The following is a 20785-nucleotide window of genomic DNA, read 5'->3' as shown; positions in this document are numbered from 1 at the left end:
ATTTCTGTACTAAATAGTCCTCATTACTCCTCCATCACTGACTTTCTTTGTTTTTAAGTTGTTTTCACATCACTTTACTTTACCAATACAAGTTTTGTTTCTAACTTGGGTTTATTGGAGACGTATTCCTCAGTCAGGTCTCTTTCTTTCCTTTCTTGATATATGTAGTTTAATAAAAAAGAAAGTGCACTTTACAATTTTGTGATAGTTTTATTTCAAGTGTATGAAAATAGGAGGAGAAGCTTTTGCTCTGACACTACACTGAAACAAATCTACATCATACTGCCGGTATCTTAATTTATGGTTGGTTCTCAAAAAGGAAAATAAACTTTTTACTAGTATATAGCATTTTCTAAATATTTCAGAATCCTGAGAGTATCGCAGGTCTCTGTGTTGCACTTTAGTACATCTATCTCACATTCAAATATAGACTCCTGTATGTTATTAGACTTTATAGCTGGTATGACCTTTAGATCGTTACACTCATCGTTACATTCGGGTCTGTGTTCTCTTTCTCTAGTCGGTGAAAAGCTGTTCATTAATCCACATTTCACATCTCCACACGGTCCAAGGTCACCTTACCACTTCTCTTGTATGAAATATCCCGCACTTAGGGAGCCAGTGATGGACTGGATGAGTTGACAAAAAGACACTTCAGACGGCTGACACAAAAATATGGCTGCCAAAGGGATCCTTCTCTGCCTGCCTGTCACTGATAAACCACTCATCCTGCAGATGGCGTTTGCATGAATGTTCCCATACTCTTACATACAAATGCACACAATCTTTACCATCACCCAGCCCATGCAGTAGGTTTGAGGAGGTTCATGGTTTTGACCTCAGGGTGTGGGAGACCGCTGCCTTTAAACTCTATTATGACCAAGGTCATCCAGGAGCACGTCTGTTAGTGTGCAATGATGTGGCCTGCCACTGTTTAAGTGGCAGCCTGATGGATATGTCAGCTGCACAGGCTCACATCATCGACATGATTAGCGAGATAGAATGAGAGACACGGAAAATAAATGAGTGGTAAAGCAAGAGGAGGAGGAGTGTCAGAATTGGTCTTGGGTGGAAAGAGGTAATGAGTGAGATTTGAAAGGGTGGGAGATGGATGAAGGATAAGGACTAGCAAACTAGCAGAGCTGATGTCCTGATCGATTTACATGCATCTAGCATTGATCAAACTCCCCCGTGTGGGGAGTTTACCTCCTCTTCACAAAGGATGACTGATACAGTGATTATCAGAAAACCCTGCTGCGTTGACTGTGTTTCCTTGTGTGTTTGGTTGTGTGTGTGCACATGCATTTGTTATTTGCTAGGTCCACTGGGTGGAGAGAAAGGCGATAAACAGAGAAAGATGAAAGTAAGAGGGAAATTAGTTTTTCTCAGTTCAGCGACTTTGACTGGAATGGAATCATAGAAATATGATTTTATTTTGTATTTTGTTTTGCTCTCAGTGGAACTAGCTCAGTAGTGGGAGATAACACAACTATCTAACGCACATGCTTCTTCAACAAATACTGTTAAAGCCGTTGCCTCGAGTCTGTCTCTGTCGATTTCTGAACCAATTTTGGATAAGCAGGTTCTCCCAAAAACCCATGTTAATGTTGTCTTGAAGGCAATGGTCATGCCTTCACACACCAAGTAAAGGAAGTGAGTGAGTGCATGGACACACACTTTGGAAAACACTTGGCCTATAGTCTATGTACTACTACTACTACTACTACTACTACTAATAATAATAATAATAATAATAATTATTATTATTATTATTATTATTATTATTATGAATAATAATAATCAACTTTCTGACAGTTTCAACAAAAACTGAGAAATGTACTTGTAAAAGTAGAATTCATGGCAGAGCTGCTGTATCAGATTGCATTAGATTGTGCAGAGGTACCAAATAAGCCAGTGAGTGTATGTGTAGTACTCTACATCCACTCTGCAGCCCTACCATTAGCATGCATGAGTAAGCATGTATACAGACACACACACACACATGAATGCATAGGCACCAGCTTGGCTACCCTCTGCTCTTGGCAAAAACCATGAATTCTGCCCTACTGGCTCACTGGCCGACATATGGATGGATGGAGGTGGCTCATGACTTGCCGTGATCAGGGGCATGTGTGTGCAGCGTGTGTGCATCATGCGTTAATGTGTCCACATGTCACAAGTATGAATGGATGACGAGCTGACTGGTGTTGACTGTGCTCCAGTGGCCAAGCTGTGCTGTCTCCTCCCCTTCTGCTCACTGACAGTTGGACACATGTCCCCTTTTCTCCAGCCATTACCCCATCCATACTTTACCTCACCATTCATTCGTATGTTGTCTGATATATTAATCTAGCACACCTGTCCCACTGTAATCCTATCTTGAGTTCAGTTTTAGGTTTTATTCTTTTGTAAAAGTTAAAATCCAACATACATGCAATAAATATAAATATGTATATAGGCTTTCAGATAACTGTAATTTCACCGAAAGAGAAAAGTAATCCAGAAATTTAAATCGAACTTTTGCTCGTACAGTGTCAGTGAATGGGGGATTTTCAGATGCCTTTAGTTCCAACGTTGCTGCCTCACTGCCTTACCTGTTATCGTTTCACTCTCTGTGGGCTGTTTTGGGCACGGCGCTACTAAAAAGGTTAGCATTTCCTTGTGTTGTGTTAATTAGGAACAAAAGAGGCTGCAAGACTCAGAGGGGACAAGCTGGCACTGCTACTGTGCTCTCCTTCTGTCGCTCTCCTCTGCGTTTCTCTTTTAGTCCTCTCCATTGCACAGAGTTACATGGCTTGCGCTTCATCTTTCTCACGTTTACTCATCCCTCTTCAGCCTCACACTTTTGTTTCCCTTTTCTATCCAGCAGTAGTTGAGTGCACTGTGGCTCCCATGTTAGCATAGCCCACCCACGTTTTTTTTTTTTTTTATTATTATTATATATCTGACACACATGGCTACCCTGTTGACTTTGATCCTCAGATCTCAGCATCAAGGGACCATTCACTTTCTCGCCTAGGGGAGGTGACAGAAACGTCTGTGTTTTCCTTTCTGTGTGCATGAGAGAGAGAGGCAGGAGAAAGAGCACAAGATGCAATAAGTGGAGAGTGAGAGATGACAGAGCCTGTGATCCAATATTTTCCCCTCTGAGATTTTTGGCTGGTTTGTGTTCAGCCGCTCTGTGACATGTGTGACATGAATCTAATCTCTTTGCTGTCTTTGTTGTAGCATGCCTCTCTCTGGTCCTCTGTCCTCCATCACTGGACTCTTAGCCATGGTGATAAAACTACTGATGTCGCCTGTGATTTGTTTACTCATCCATTCAGCCATTCAGATCCAAGACTATAATTTAAAGAATCAATAGCAAGCCAATGGAACTATGCTAAACTGGCTCTCGTCCTCTGAATTTGAAATGACACACGAGCACCAGGGACTACGTTTGTCTATGTGACGCCAGTCTTCCCAGTCCTCCTCTCTCACATACTTGTTTCAGATTCTGTTTTAACATACCAGCTGCACCTGCAAATTACACCATGATTACGAGGGATGAATCACATTAGACATTGTTTTAAACACAACATCCAAATTAAATTCCAGGGTGAAGAAAGTGGTACTCTAGATTTTAATTTGGAGAAATAAAATACAGTTTCCTGGAACCTGGTACTTTTTCCCTCTTTTTTTTGGACTTACTACAGGAATCAGCAGCATATAGTAGTTCCAACATATTGATTTATTTAGTGTGTCAGGATATGACACATATGAAACCCTGCCAGGCTTCTGTTCTGACATTTCCCTGCTAATGATATCCATTTACCACTGTGCATTCTAAGATAAATTAACTCCCCACCAAATAACCAAGTTGGATTAGTGTCAGTCTTGCACTCCTGCTCGATCTCCGGTTTCAGATTGGGCGCTTTTTGGAGTAAATTGGCAGAACAAGGTGGCCGCGGGTAAGACGGCGGAAACAGAAGAAGGTGTATGTTCATTTCGCTACCTGCCCATCTGCCCGTGTGCATGTGAGTGTGTCTCGGCGAACAGCGGCCAAGGACCTGCTAATAAAGGCTTAATGAAGTGCCATGGAGATATGGCAATTGGAGAGAGCTGTCCCCACTCACAGATGTGAAAACGTAATGAGAGAGTGTGGAGCCGTGCACATGAGCTAAGCCAGGAGAGAGGATGGCCACCTGGCATGTGAGCTGCCATGAAGTTACGGAGATGTTACGATGCGTGTGTTAGAAATTCAGTGTGCACCGTTTGTTGGTGTTGTGCACATATCCTACAACAGCTGTTTGTAATAATCCATTCACCAACACAACATATACCTCCTGCAGGTGGAAACGTGATGTTTTTTGGGGGGGGATCATATCTTTTGACTGAATATTGTGGGCTATTTACTATAACTGAGGCTAGAAAGAGCATGGGTTGCCCTATAGATTTACATGAGCGTGTTAATCAACGGCTAATCTTGCAATAAGCAGACAGTTGTATAGTTAAGTCTCCACATTAAGCCTCATTTCTCTTATTTCAATTAACTGAAAGGAGGTGCTTAGAGGAAGCTTAGGAAGCCAGCTGCTGGCTCTGTAGCAGTTCGACAGCTCATCTCTCCCTGAGTCCTGGGTAGCATTAGTCTCTCTGCAGGGAGCCCTGCTTCCAGCTAGCCAGCTAGCTAGCCACCGCAGGCTCCTTCTTAACAACACACCTTAGCCTCAGGTGAGGACGTGGCATGGTGTAATACTACTGATGGTGCTCATCAGTCTCTGGATTAGCCCTGATTAGCCTAGCCGTTACTCCCACTGATACTCCGTGCTAATGCTAATTATGCGTTTACCCCTTTACCCTTTTTAGACAAGCTGTGTGCCTAGCTTTATTAGCCTTATTCTCTCCTGTGACTTTTATTCTTGGCTGCAGCTTGCGCCGTTGCACTGCCCTGCTGTCTTTCTCCTCAGTGTGAGCTGATTGAATAGGCTTGCATCCTACACTACACCTCTGATAAGGATTGCAGATTGGGATGTTGCCGTTTATGCAGAAAATGATAATATTGACAGAAAATAAAGTCAATTCCTGCCTGAGCAGACAGGGATCACTAATGCAAGCTGTTGTGAGATGAAGAGCAACGTTAGAGCATAATTAGGTAGGAGGAACCAGATTTTATACCTGGTTAGGCAAACGGCTTTGTGGGAGTTTAATAAAAACATAGTTAGATGGCAGAGCAGCGCTTTGACTTGACGAGCGTGTGCATGTATATAAAGCCAAGCCCCTCATCAGTGTGATGTTAAAGCAACACGATGGCTGTCACAGGCGCGTGACGTAGGGAAATTGATTTCGAGATGAGGAAGTGGGGCCTTTAACTGACACCGTCCTTTCATCTCCATCATTGTCAGCCGAAGTTAGACACAGAGGGCGGAGGAGAAGATGGGCTTGAAATGTGGTGAGGAAGGGTGAGCAGATAACTGCAAGGAGTGCAGGAGAGGTGCACCGGGGGGCTGGAGATTAACGCCGGCTTCTGTCGAAGTGGGTTCCATGCTGATTTCCAGTGGCAGCTGTACATGCTGACTACAACCTGTGGACATGCTGACACAAATTTAAACTGATCTGCTCGAGTTTGGTAAAATTCAGCTCTCACCAGTCTCACAGTATCCTCTACTTCTCTCTCAGCAGTTCTGTAGGCAAAAAGAAATAAATATATAACTCAAAAGCTTGTGTAGACTGATGTCTCCTGTTTTTGGACACTTTGCAGGAGATGATGTACCTGAGTGGACGCTTTGACCATAATTCAGCCATGTACTCTTGGTGGAGACATGTTCAAATGTGGGGTGTATGACTTGGTTTCTTATCTAACCACGTTTATTTATATTCACCTCAAGCAAACCTCAGGCATACGAAATGTGATTGCACAATATTCAGCAAGACGTTGGTGCTTCGTGAGAGGGGAGAGGACATACAAGATTAGACAAACACAAACTGTTTTCCTTCAGTTTTTGAAGCAAATCACATTTTCCACCTGAGATAGCAGTGCTTACTGGCCTGGATGCCAACCGGAGTGTGGTCAAAGCTTATCTCTGTCCTTTCTGCCAGTTGAAAGTGCCAGTCAGCTCCATTCCTTGGTTTATTTATTCCTCTTAAGCCCTTGTGCTGGTTGTTGTTATTACGGATTGCTGCCTCTCGAACACTGACCTTGACAAGTAACCTCAGAAAACCAGATGAATTTTGGGGTCCCTTGCTTTTTTCTCCGGTGCTTTGGTTTTGCCAGCTGTAAGAGAAAAGATGCAGACAGACCATCTGACTGACTGACTGACCGACAGACTGACCCTGCTGTGCTTACAGAAACTTAACTGTGTTAATGTTACATTAATTAAATCTTCGTTTTCTCTCTTTCCCTCCCTTCATTTGCTTGTCTCACACAGGTGGAGCGGGAAATAGCTATTCTGAAGCTCATAGAACACCCGCATGTTTTAAAGCTACACGATGTCTACGAAAATAAAAAATACTTGTAAGTATCACTGAATTGCAGTCCATTTCTGATTCATGTAAAATGTATTGCATGTTAAATTTGTCCATAAACTTTTCACAAATATCATTACTATCAAGTGCTGTTTAGGATGCCAAAACTGTCTTAAATCACACAGACTTTGTTGGCCCAAGGACTGGTTCTGATTGGTGTATTAGGATTGCAAGCCAGTAATGATAGCTATGGAGAGGTGGATGCTCCATTAGTACTGGCACGAAGCATTTAATTTTGTTGTGCACACTAGGGGACTGGTAATAGGGAGAGGAAGTCTCTGCAATGTAAACACCATGACACGCTTATCAGAGGCAACACCACTGCATTAAGAGACATTAGCCATGGAAAGTGGCAGCTTTATTAGTGTGCTGTAGCCACTGCGCACATGCAGGCACATAAATCTATTGGCTGACTTTAACGGTGAGTGACAAGCCCATCAGTCGTTTATAGTAGCCTTCTTGATCTACAGATGACTATTTGTCAACTAAATTCAATTAGCTCTCATCCTGAGCTTACAGACCAAATGGGATTGGGTATGCAGTACTGCATATATATAAAGATGGAGTAGCAAAATATTATGATTCATTCTGTAATTGGATTATCAAAATAACATTCGGTGCCCCACGCTTCATCATTTTTGACAGATGATCACAAGTAACATTACAGAGGACAAATTGCTTTACACTTGCAAGACCAGTGACTCGAAAATACTCAGTGCTTCATATCTGTGATGTAATTTGATTCCTAATATTGTTTAGACCCTTACTCAGATATCTTTACTTGAAAGCCAATAATTGATAGACACACAGTATGTTTTGAGCTAGCAGTACCAGAGCTTTTAAGATTTATTTTGCTTCTGGCACCGATCCCATTACAGGCTGTTTAAACCGGTGTGTGGAAGAGGTGAAAGAGAAGTGGAAGTAGTTTGATACATAGCCCAACAATATTTCTAATGGATATTTCATTGCAGGAGATGAATGAATGATCACATCAAGATGTTGATATGAATTATGCTTTTGAAAATGAAAAATGGTCAGAGGAAAATCCATCTACATTCGAGGAGAACATTATACATACGAGTGCAGTTGCTGGAAGCTGATTTATTGCAGATATTTCGTTGCAGTTTTAGATTTTAGAGTTAATAAAATGATTCGAAACACATGCAATACAAGTTCTGTTTAAGATCTGTTCTTATGTTTAACCTGTTACCATAGTGATTTATTGAGGTCAACATTGCCTTCTTGCATGGCTAAAAATGCACTGATATTTCTTATTATGGTATTAACATTAGGTTAATAAACATAAGGAATTTCTGTAAAACAACTTGTGAGTATGTCTTACACCACTGTCCCAAAGAACATTTAGACATGTTCTGATCAGATTTATTTACACCAAATGAATGCACTGTAGACACTGTTAATGTAAATTTATATCATAACTAGCAACTAGCTAATGGTTATCATAGCTATTTGTTAAATGGAATATCTGCATACATGTACAGAGGCACATTACCAGCAAACAGTCCTGTGTTCCCGTGGGATGTTGTTTACTAATGAATGTTTTCAATATAAGGCAAATTAATCATTAGAAGACACTATTGCTGAAAACAGCTGTCAGCACAGCTGAGACTGTGTATGTTTTCATGGAAAAGAGGAAATTTCTAAATGACCAATATCCATGGTTTTGTAAATGTATTAATGTCTTCTCACCTGCTGTGAATGGTCTGTTGTTGTTACACATAACAAAGCTATTGAGGTTTGACCACAGTCAGCGTTTTTGGCTTCACACATTTAGGGTTGTGAACACATGCTCTCTGGCCAAGTACAGTTTGCAACACTCATGTGTGATCAATAAAATTTAAGAAGTGCCTGTGGAAACATACCCACAGCAGAGAGACAGAAAATCAAGGAAGTATTTCACTGCCAGTCTGAGTTTCAATTTGTCCTAGTGAAGATGGAGGGGGTTTTACCATGGGATATACGAGCAGGTCGGGGTTGGAGCAGGTGCAGGGCACTGCTGGCTTTCCGCCCATGGATGCAGCTATAGGTCTGGGTCGGCCGGGATTCATCTTCTCCCTGTCCTCTCAGTGCCCCAGAGCATGTCCATATAGTCGGGAAGACAGACTGCGCCTTCAAAAGCCAAACCTAGCCACACAGGCTGGATGGCTGCCTGAAGGGTGGCCTAATAAAATGCTATGACAGGAAAAACTGTGTTCATATGCCTGTTTTGAAGGTAAAAGAAGAAACAAATGCAACAAAAGTATATATATATATATATATATATATATATATATATATATATATATATATATATATATAGCAAGGGACTTTAGAGAATTTGCCAGTATCTCTTTTCTTTCTTCTCTTTTGATTCTTTCACTTGATTAACCAAGTGCAGAGACAAAGACTCAGACTCACAGAAGCTTACAATGTCTGTACCTTAGCAGAATTCACAATCTCCTAAGTCTTTTATGTCTAAGAGCTTTTCACATAAGTTTGCCATCTTTTCATAGTTTAACGCAACTATATCACAGAGTGTATGCTTCACTCTCTGACTGTATGGACAAGTACAGATGGCTAAATGAGAAGTCGACATGACATGACTTTTGGGAGACATGATGACTGATCCTGGATATTTTCCTTGTGTTTAATGGCTCCAAGGGAACTATCTTTAACTCCAACTACCACGTTACTCCACTTCACACAACACTTAGGTCAGAGGCTTTGATTCTCCCTTTTTCTGTGGAGAGCACAGGTATTTGTTCCTGTCTCTGCAAGTGAACTATTTCCATTTCTATGCATAGAATAGATTTTCTCCTGCCCTTCTTCTTGCTTGATCTTTCATTCCTTCACACATTGCCCATGTCTCCTCCCTTTCACTTTCTTTCAGGTACCTTGTGCTAGAACACGTGTCTGGTGGGGAGCTGTTTGACTACTTGGTGAAGAAAGGCAGATTAACACCTAAAGAGGCCAGGAAATTCTTCAGACAGATCATGTCTGCCCTGGATTTTTGCCACAGTCATTCCATATGGTGAGTAACATAGATTGATTTATTAAATCTAAGGAGCAATTCTGGCATTGCAATAGCTATTACACAAACTGAAAAGCTGTACTGTAAGGTGCAGGATTGTCCATGGAATGTTGCTTAGACTTTCCTATACTGTATGTACTGTACATATACACTGTTTACACTATGTATAAATCTATATGGATCAGAATCATATAGCACCTGTCACATAACTAGGGCTCTGCTGAATACCATTATTTACGGTCTGTAGCTTCATTGAATATTTGGAGCTTGAATAGTGCAATTTAAAAAATTAATTATCACTAATATTATATTTAAGTTAAACAAAAAAAGCTAAAGAAAACCAAATTAAAACTGACAACTAATGTAAAAAATCAGAATTTTCAATATTTGGGTCCTGCACTAAACATATTATGATTCTTCTTCAAAAATACTTGCTGCAGCTCTGGTGAAGAGTTTGGTTTGTTTTTTGTGAACCTCACTGATGCTATTTACTTACTTTATTACATTAGAAAAAACGTAAATTTGACACAAATCAAGGGACAAAAATAAGAACATGAGATAATACTATAACTGATTTAGTTTATCTGAAGTAACTGATGTAATTATTGTATCTATATGTATGTAAAATGATCTTGAATGTTCCTGGCTTCCTTTTATTTGTAACTGGGACACAGGTGATAGAGATCAGTTAGTTACTGGTTCTATTCCTGGTTCCTCCTGGCTATATGTCGAGGTGTCCTTGGACAAGACACTGAAACCCCACAGTAGCACCATCATCTACTGCAGCTGTCCAAACAACAATTTCCCCAAGGGGATCAATAAAGTATGTCAGTATCATTATTATCAATGGACAAGTTGAATTACTGTGCTGTACAAAGACACTCGGGTGCATAATTGTACTTCATCATGTACCATCACATAAATACTGTAGGGACTCACTATTAATACATAAAATCTAATTGAGTCAGTCACTTATTTATTTATTATCTGCAATACATTAAAAGCATCACATGCATTCAAATATATAAAGCAACCAATAAACAGCCACACCCAAGAATTAGAACCATTACCCCATTTGTTTGTCATATGGCATTGAACAAATAATTTCCCCAAATAATTTCAATCAGTTTATTCATTGCTTTGGAGTGCATACCAGTGATTCAATAACAAGATTAGAGAACTGAGAAAACTTGAGTTTTGTTATTTTGAAAATATGTAGTTTTCCTCTTCCTCATTAACAGTGTGTCGCCCTGTGTGACACATTGAAGAGAGTCAGACACGTGTAGAAGTGAAGTGACTTTTTTGTTTAGTACACCCTACATTTTCTTTGCTTCGCTCTATCCAGTGTTGAGTCTGTAATTGTTGAAATTTGCTTCCAGGTAGTTACTGATGTGACGCGTCGTTTGGCTTCGGGGGGTAATTTAACTGTTTACCAGCTCATTTACAAATGACAGTCATATATAGAAGTCAAACATGTCAGCTGGGGACTGATTTGGAGCGCTGATTTGTGTCTTTCTTGTTTGAATGTGTGTAGTCAGAGTAGTGTATGTATTCATTTGTGACCCTAAAGCAGAGCATTTCTGGTGTTTTTTTTTTTGTTTTTTTCTCTCTCTCTCTCCAGAGTGTGTGCAGCTTTGCTCTGCATTTTGTCCTCGTGTCTCTGTGTAGCAGAGCACGAGCAACATAGAGCAGAATGAGTTCAAGTGTATTTGTTTTTGCTTTGGTCACAAGTGATCTCCAGTGATTTAGCATAAACAAAGAAAGAAAGTAATAAAGGGACCCGGATGGGATTATATGAATATTTGGATCACAGAATATGTGGAGTACAGTTCATTGAAAAATGAAAGAGTTTGAAATCAGGGGACTTTTTAAAGCAGAACAATATCTATGAAGTTTTCTCAATACCTTCCTGCTGCTGATGATGAAGAGGAAACAGAGTCTGTGAAACGTGTTTTGCTGTAATATTCCCTAGAAGCCAGTGTTCTTAGGAGACAGATTTGCATAATGTTGCAAAGACAATTAAGAAGAAACAATTAAATTGATTTGTCATGGAATCATTGGATATGGCTGATTTTTTGTGATTTGATATGCTTAGTTTGTTACGATTGTCTGGTGCAATTTAATAATAAAGCTGCTGTATTAGTGGGAGCTACACAACTACATCCTCGTGTCAATAAGGCTTCTTTTAAACTTAACTGATGATTTTTATCTTTCAACCATCAAACCGGTAGCGGATAGATTCATTTTAGAATTCACAGAAAGAAATAAAACACGAAAGATAAATCTTGTAACACTGGAAATAGAACAAAAGTGTCCTACCTAAGGGAATGATAGAAGTCTTTTATCAGTCTGTGTAAATAACTGACTATGAGAGGAAGAGATTAGGCCAATTAGGAGAAAGCATCGGGGACTGACATTAAATGCATGCACGTGCTTGCATAGATTATCGCGGCTCTTTTGTAGTAAGATTCACAAGCTGATCTGTCTCTCTCGTTCTTGTGTTGCTTGACATTGTTGCAGTGTCTTGCTTAGCTTCTCAAACCCCCTCGCTAACACTCTTAGAAAATGATACCTTGTAAATTTATTATGAGGAGAATTACTTGGGAGTGTAGCTGAACCCATTCGCCCTCCTCCCAACCTCAATTAGGGGCAAATAGATTGACAGATGCGGCCCTTCTCACCTCCTTTCCATTGCCACTAATGAGATCCCAGCATCCCCTCAATGAAAAACATTTCTGCAGTAATTTCTTCCATTTCTATTTGTCTGCGCAGGGGACTTACGCAGGCTATTAGAACTGCTCGCTTTTCTCTGTGACTCACCGTGCAGAGTGGGGGTAAACACATGCTCCTCAACCCTCCTTTTTTGCACACCTCCCATCTTCACTTCTCGTCATTGCCTCATGCTTCCATCCTCCACCCACGTTCCCATCCTTAAAAATATCGCTCTTAAGCCAGATGGATGTGTCTGAATATGAATGAAAGAACACAGAGGGAAAAGGTTGTTTATGACTCAGTGTTTTTTCTGCCTGATTCAGATTGCTCTCTGTTTTTTATTTTTATTTTTATATTACCTTAAGGGAGACAAAGGGACAAAGTGAAGCACATGAGGATAGCTGGCGAGGGAGATGAGGAAAAGATAAGTAAGGGCAGGATAAAAACAGATATGGGAAAGGAAGCGTCAGTAAAAAGTGTTTATAATAGATGCTGAGGCAGAAAAACTCTTCATTGTATGCAAATGTAGATCCAGTGTGAAACTGGAAGCCTATTCTTCTCTCTCCTTCTTCGTAAGACATGTCTTGTGTTTGGATATTATTTGAAGTCTGCCAATGCAAGATCTGCAAGGTATGACTCAGATACAGAGAGAGAGCAGAGAGCACAACCCACATATATTATTTTCTTATTGATCTTTGTTAAAAAGAAAGAAAGAAAGAAAGAAAATCCCTTCCTATGACGATGCCAGAGGCTACAAAACTGTACTCCTAGAGCCACTTTGGATTCAGTTTGTTGATCGAGGTCGCAACAACACAGAGGGTGCCTCATGGACATAGGCATAATATTGCAGATGATTCAGTCACACATTTACCTGAGAGGGAATCCCAACAACAGCTTTGGCAACATCTTGTCTGACATTCAGAAAAATACACTCCCCTGAGAAGTCAGCGGAGATACAGATTGATTGAGAGGAGTAAAGTGTATTTTCCTAGAACACTTGACAAGCTTTTTACCCACAGTTGAACCATATTAAAAATATGATTAAAGCTTTATTTGAGTGATGTTTGCAGTTATCCACACAAGTGGCTGCATTTTTCACTACAGTTGGACTTGCCACAGAAAGCAGTGTACTCTGATTTCCTTTTATAAACCTATATTTTCGTTAGCACTAAAGATGTTGCATTGATTTTTTTTCTCAGCGTTTTTGAAGCCAGAGTAAGAACTGTTGGTTCACCCATTGGTCAAGTGAACAGGGGTTGACACCAAACATGCTCTTGTATCACTCCCCTGTAATTCTGACCACCTACACTCATCACACCATAAGCACAGAAATCAATTTTCACCTTGACTATTTTATGTTGTACCCCCTTTTACATCCCTGTTCTATTTGTTTAGTTATGACTAAGGTCTCTTGCCTTGTAACTCAGTTAACAACTGTGTGTGTGTGTGTGTGTGTGTGTTTAATACAAAGTGACTAGGTGTGCATGTGAGATAAAGGCTGTCTGTCATATAAAGTGACTCCAATCAACCCGCTAAGTAAGGCAGAGATTGCTAGATCACCTTGGATGAGAACACCGTTCTTCAATCTCATAGCTTCCTCATACGTGCTCACACACATTCACACAGTCACACATCCTCCCATTTCTGACACTGATGTGCACATTGTCGCCACCTACATGTGCACAAACACCTGGACCAAAAGTTGCATTAAACCCACGCAGTAGCATAATCAAGCTCGTCAACCATATCCACCTTTCTCTCTCATTCTGTGTCTCCCACACTCCCTCTGTTATTAGCTGCTTTATTCCTCTCAACATTTATCTCTCTTTCTGGCTGGGCACTTTTGCATATATATATATATATATTTCAGGTTTAAAATCCCTATTGGGCATGCAACTGCAATACTGAAGGACGTCAATATAGACAGTATAGCAGAATAATATCCACAATATGAAAAACTGGTATCATCTAACAGTGTACATTAAGTTGGTAGCATATACAAGTAAACTACACCCTGCTGTAAAATACAATAGAACGGTTACCATGCAGTAGACTCCACATCTTTCCCATAAGACTTACTGTAAAGTATGATATGTATTCATTACTCAAGCTTTTGCTCCACTGAAGATATGAAAAAAAAAGAAAAGAAACTGATGATATTTGTGAACCAATGAGGAGTGCCATATTTTCATCATGTTTTCAACATGGTTTTCCATCATTTGTGGGTTGAGTGACACTCTTATATTATGTCAACTCATTACATCCTCATATTCTGCGATGGCTTAATGGCACCAGACTGGAGCATCTGAAAATGCCACCAACTGTTTATCTCGATGCGCCCAACTCCTAAAATTAACATAATGATAGTGGATGGAAAGGCGCATTAATTTGCATTTTTTGCTGATTTTCCGGAAGAATTGGCAAAATTTGCACTATATATGAAGGGAACCCTGACTGTTGTTTCTGTCACACTTATTTGTCTGTCATCTTTTTTCACCTGTTATCAATTTTTCCACAACATGCAGTTCATGCTAGGCTTTTGTCATTTTCCATTCTCTTCAACCACGTCGATCATGTATGCTCATTTATGACCATCCCTTTAAGTAATGGCAGTCCTGCCCTTGTGGCTGTTTGTGGCTGTATTTGTTGATATTCTTAGAAATTTTCCCAGATGACAGCCTGTCTGTCTGCTTGCCTGTAAAAAGCCTGTAATTAAAGCCTATCATCATTACAATGAAAGGAGACTAACAAGACAGAATGGAAATCTCTTTTTTTCCTTCCCCCCTTGTCCTCATGCTTTTCATTTTCTTCTCCCGCCATGTCAGTAACTGGGTGAGAGGGGGAGGTTGACGTTAAGAGGAAGTGGAATTGAGAAATGGAAATGGGATGGGTAAAATGGCTGTAGAAAATTGAGCAGCAGGATGTTGAATGAAAGTTGTAGGTTGGTTTATGATGCTTGATTTAAGGAGAATGGGCTGGTGGTTGTGAGGGGTAAGCCTAATAAAAATGTGGGAAGGCTGGTCGAATGAGAGAAGTAAATGGGACGTAAAGTAGGCAGTAAAAGAACAGAAAATGAAGAGGAGAAAAAAACAGGATGAAGATTAATAAAGTACATCTATTTACACTACATTATGTGGGAGATAAGGTGTAAGATGACCAGATGATGATAAATAGTGCTAACCTTTGTAATTTTAATACAGTTTAAGAGGACCATGAATATCTGTGCTAGATGCCTGAGGTTGCTATGGGTTTTTAATAGCTATGCCACTCCTTCACTCCAATGCATTTCTGATGGCTTGTCTGTTTATTCTGCCTTGAAGGTCTGCTGCTCATCCTATCTTCCACAGTCAAACTCCTCTGGATTAACCACAACACAGCACACAGCTTTGGCACAACAAAGAAAATAGTTTGTTTACTATGAATCCAGCCATCATTGTAATCCCAGTTTTAGTAACTACATTACATACTTCCCCAGTGTTGCTCAAACACCCAGGGGAGTAGACATGAATGCCCCACATTGCACAGTGAACGCTCTTGTAACCGGTTGCTAGAGAGGCAAATTCTGTGCTTTGGAAAATGCTGTGTGTTTTCCTCTTAATGCTAATCCAGTTTCCAATGAAATTATATGAGAGAGGACTACTGAAATATGTAGGGCAGCAATAAACACAGGCAGTAAGTGATGAACTGCCTTGTACCTTGTACCCCACTTGTAAGTCACTTTGGATAAAAGCATCTGCCAAATGACTTAATGTACTGTACAGTACCTGTAAGTGAAGATCATGATGAGGATCTGGGATCAAATGTGGCTGAATGTAAGATAGCGTGGGAAAATGTAAAAAACAGGAAAAAATCTGGCTGAAACTGAATTATTGTTTGATGGACTAATGACTGTGAATGAATAATTATTCAATAATAATAAAGAATAATGAATGTTTTTTGTAGTACACAATATAATATAGTCACTGAATCTGTTGGAGAGGGAGCTGCACTAGTATCAGGTACTTTAATTTGTTTGTAATCTTTTGCACCTACATGCACCCATCCGTCCTAATATTATACGTACATCCTTGGGTCGTTTCAAATTAAGTACTTTGGACTTCAAAATCAAGAAGAAATAGACACATTTTCACCAGTCGCTGACTTTATGCAAAAATTAAAAAAAAAATCGAATTCCATTACACAGCAAAAATGTAAAACTGATGAAATGTTTTATCGTTCTCATCCTTCATTCCTCTTAATACACAATTAACCCCATTGGCTAATGAGCGATTGTGCTTATTACGTCCAAGTCAGCAGTTACCATGTTGCCCGCTTCTGCTAATGGGATACAATATTAGCCTTAAGCATTCTCAGTGAATGTGCTTGGTCTCTCTCTAATTGGGTCAATAGAAGCCTAAAAAAGTTTGCAGGAAACAGGAGTGAAATGGATGAGGAGGATGACACAGAGGTGCCCCAGAGGCTAAATGGGTGTGTTTCAGCTCGAAACGATGGTTAAATCCTCACTCCAGCTAGCAATAATGGTACTGGGATAGCTTTAGTACTTCATGAAAATGCAGAAACAGGTGTGCTATTTCTAAAGCATGTTAATATGACACAGCATTTGAGCCATTAGTGCCTGTTTCAAGTGTTCAGATTTAGCTAATTCGTGTCACCTGCTTTCAGGCTTAACAAGAGGCAATATTAAACATGCTGTATGTTAGATATGTCACCATGAGAAAAAAGCACATTTACCTTTAGCTAAGAAAATGTAGTTATAAAACTGATCATCACCATACACATGTCTGGGTTATTATGGGGATGTGAGCCCCAGGTGAACAGAGCCATTACAACTTTGTGTAAAACACATGTCAGCATGGTGTGCAAATGATCACAAGCAATTAAGGGCTTAGTCTTAGATCGCAAGGATCATGTCTAACAGTCCCACTGGGGTATACTGTAAACCTTGCTCAGACAGCATGTAGACACACACATGGGCCATGCACATTTTGCTGAATGACATTGTAAGAGCTTAATGCATAATGCTTAATAACTGTGAGGCCTGTGCCACAGATCAAGGTAGAACTTTAACATTATGGGCGAAGATGAAGGAAGACAACACTTAAAACCTTAAATAGTGACTTTCAAATGGAATTTAATGCATATATTATTTATCCTCCAAGACAACTTGCAAAAAGGGAATGGTTTTATATGTGTTGGTCACAGACATATGTTCTCTTACTGCAAGAGTAACTGAACTGTAAGTATGTCTCCCAGCACAGTCTCAAGAGCATGGAGGAGATACTGGCTGTTCCACCAGCAGAGCTGGATATGGTCATATAAGGGCAACGATCCAGCAGTAGGTTCAGTATCTGCTCCTCTTTGCAAGTAAGAACAGGGGGTGAACTGTGAGAGTCCTACAAAATGACCTAGAGCAGGCCACTGGTGTGCAAGTTTCTGACCAAGCTGTCAAAAACAGACTCCATGAGGGTGGCATGAGTGCCCAGTGTCCTCTGAAAATGCTATGGTGAACATAATGCCTGGGCCAGAGTGTGTAGGCAGTTCCTGCATGATGAAGGCGTTGATACTACTGACTGGCCCTCGCGCTTCCCCTGAAATAAATCCAATTGAGCCCCTATGGGATGTTATGTATTGGTACATCCAGCGCCACCAAATACCAACACACTTTGACTTTCAGTGTGCTTTTAAATAAATCCCTTCTTGGGTCTAGGTGTGTCATTGTGTTGACTGATGAATTACAAATTACACAATATATATTAGTAACTTCTCCTGATATCATCACCTGGATGACTAAGAATCTTCACCGACATACATTAGTAAAGGTTTTCAACTTTAATAATCATTCATTACATAAGTTCTGATGTATGTTTAAATGTGCCTTTATTTTATGAGCAGTGTATATATATCTCTGCCTTATGTTCTAAGCGAGCTAAACATAACAGTGACATTTACACTTTCTTTTCCTGCAGAAAATACCTCTGCAAAAATATTTGTGCATTTATGACATTTAGAGTATTTTGCAAAAAGGTACTCGGAAACTTCCATTTAAGCTACTGGTGCACAACTCTCACATTTCTGGGAAGAAAAATTCCAGTAACATTCAAGCTCATTGCAGCTGTTGAATTTATTTAATAGTATCCACTCCTGCATGACAGATGAGATATCCCTGCTGCAAGGCCTGCTGTGTGAGCAAGATTACAGTAGCAACATGCAGCCTAATGTGTCAGAGAGGCAGTTTAATGTCCTATTATGGATATCAGGGTCCTGACAACCAATAAAGCATCTAGATGTAATCTGTCCCCTCGTTGCTGTTGGTGGATAAAGCCACTGCTGCCTTCTTTCTTTGATGAGTCTCCTGAGGTTTGGCTCTCTGTGTTTTACATGTCATAGGCATGTGATTATGCAGTGCTTATGGGTTTTTTGGAAAATGATTTAGTGTGCATTTGTGCAGTTTATAGTTTGAGTACTTAGATATGTATGATTCTGTTGTGATTCTCCAATTGAGGTTTCTAACAGCCACAATGTTATCAACCAATGTTTGAACACTAGCTACATTCAGTGCTGTCATTGCTGCTGCTTCTTACACTGATGTCACGCCAAATTATTTAGCATCCTCCAGGCCCTGTCTTCTGGTCCCTGTGTTTACTTAGTTACAGGTTGACCTTCTGTCATGTTTAAACTTGAGTCACAAGTGATTTGATAATTTGGGATGTCTAAAACATTTTGTTGCCAGAAGGAACATTATATTTTAAGGAATTATTTGATCGGGCATGCTGACAAAAAACACTTTGCAATAAGGCACTGGCCTGGTGAAAGAGAAGCAAGCTTATATACCATACCATGGAGGTATCCAGTATGAGGAAAGCTCTCTGATGCCCTCTGAGAAGTTGCATGTACAGCAGTATATGTGTGTTCCATCATCATGTGCCTTGACAGTTTTGGTTAAAAGAGTAAGTCTCAGCCTACTAACATAACTAGAAAGTGATGGTTTTGTGAATTGATAAAGGTTTTAGCCTGGGGAGAACTGTTTTAGATGCTGTCTGAGTTTTATTTCAATTATAGCAAGGATCACAGACATTGCCGGTGTGATAACAAACCAGCTGACAGCTAATCCCCCAGGACAGGAAACGAGTTGTACAGCATCTGATGTCATCTGAGGTTAAACGTCCATTGTGATGAGGCACTCTTCAAAGGCTGATGGATCCAGCTATTGTTCCTCTTCTTATCATTAGTCTTAAAAGAAAACCTAGTTCGTGACCTGTGGCTCCATATCTTTCCCAGTAATTACAAGGAAAAAAATAATAAAGGGAGCAAACCTAAACATATGTAGGAATGCATAAGATTCAGATGGATAGGTATCCATGTTAGCATGTGTAATGTCAATGCTTCCCTCAGCCTTGGTAGACATCAAAAGAGCAGTACAGTATGATGTAATACAACCCTCAACCCTAGAAGAGATGTTAAATGTGCGATAAAGTGCTAACACCACTTTGCTTTTAAAAAGCCATTCATCAAAATTGAGATTTTAACCTCCAACACAGGAACAACGTGATACAAGAAAGATATTCATCTCAGTGGTCCCTTTTAACGAGGGAGATTGTGTCCTCTGGATATTATCCCCCTTGCTGTGTTTAGCTGTAATGAATGGCAGCTAATGAACACCACCTCTACAACTGGCTCCCCTTGACGCCCTTTAGCTCAGCCAGTTTGCTGGTGGCTGTCTGGGAGATGAGAGGAAGGGGATGAGGGGTAAAGAGAGAGGGAAACAGAAGGAGAAAAAGGCACAGCAGGAGGCTGTCATACCTTGCACCAGCCCAGCGCTGAGGTTGGAGCCCCAGAGTTTCAGCACAGACAGATCAAAGAGAAGATGTAGCAAAGGTCGGGGGGGACAGGTTGGGATGTCCAGAGCTGTATGCATAGATATGGATCCACAGGTGATTCAAAGACCTTGCAGCTCAGCATTAATTTGTCCACAGTTTCATTAGTTTATGTAACTCATGGCACGTTCTCTCGTGGTTTTTGAAGTGTTTTATGTTTATGTCTCACTATCTTTCAGCCACAGGGATCTGAAGCCAGAGAACCTGTTGCTAGATGAAAAGAACAACATCAGAATAGCAGACTTTGGCATGGCTTCCCTTCAGGTTGGAGACAGCCTGCTGGAAACCAGCTGTGGGTAAGTACTACAAAAGACAACAGTGATGATTGCTTCCTAACGCAATGCCCGACTTATATACTCAGCTGGCGAAATTTAGATGGTGCAGTGAATTTCCTGGGAGTAAAATAAGTCATAGCTGGAGGCCAGGTGGTAGTGCAGGTATGCAACGGAGCGAAATGAATTGAAGAAGCAACAGAGAATGATAAACGGAACTATTAAGTCCTCTCCTAGTGGACTCTAGGTGTCCCTCACAGTGTGCTATCAAGCTGTTAGCAGGGCCAGGGCTGTGGCCACACATTACATCTCTCCATCTCCTCATACCTGACACTGGGTTTTATGATCAGGCAGTCACGACCGTGTCAAGCCCATCAAATCTACAACAACTCTAA

The 20785-nt window shown here is 40.4% G+C and overlaps 1 protein-coding gene across 1 annotated transcript in view; it reads left to right on the top strand.

Annotated features, from left to right (window-relative positions):
- The window catches only part of brsk2a (BR serine/threonine kinase 2a), a 137492-nt gene that overhangs the window by 89559 nt on the left and 27148 nt on the right, over nt 1-20785 (top strand). Inside the window, exons 3-5 of the mRNA XM_026364712.1 lie at nt 6405-6490; nt 9392-9532; nt 20298-20414. Coding sequence (XP_026220497.1) covers nt 6405-6490; nt 9392-9532; nt 20298-20414 — 344 coding nt within the window. The remainder of the gene's footprint in view (nt 1-6404; nt 6491-9391; nt 9533-20297; nt 20415-20785) is intronic.

This window comes from Anabas testudineus, chromosome 6 (genome assembly GCF_900324465.2).
Source record: "Anabas testudineus chromosome 6, fAnaTes1.2, whole genome shotgun sequence".
Lineage (NCBI taxonomy): Eukaryota > Metazoa > Chordata > Actinopteri > Anabantiformes > Anabantidae > Anabas > Anabas testudineus.
This window is presented reverse-complemented; position numbering and strand designations above follow the sequence as displayed.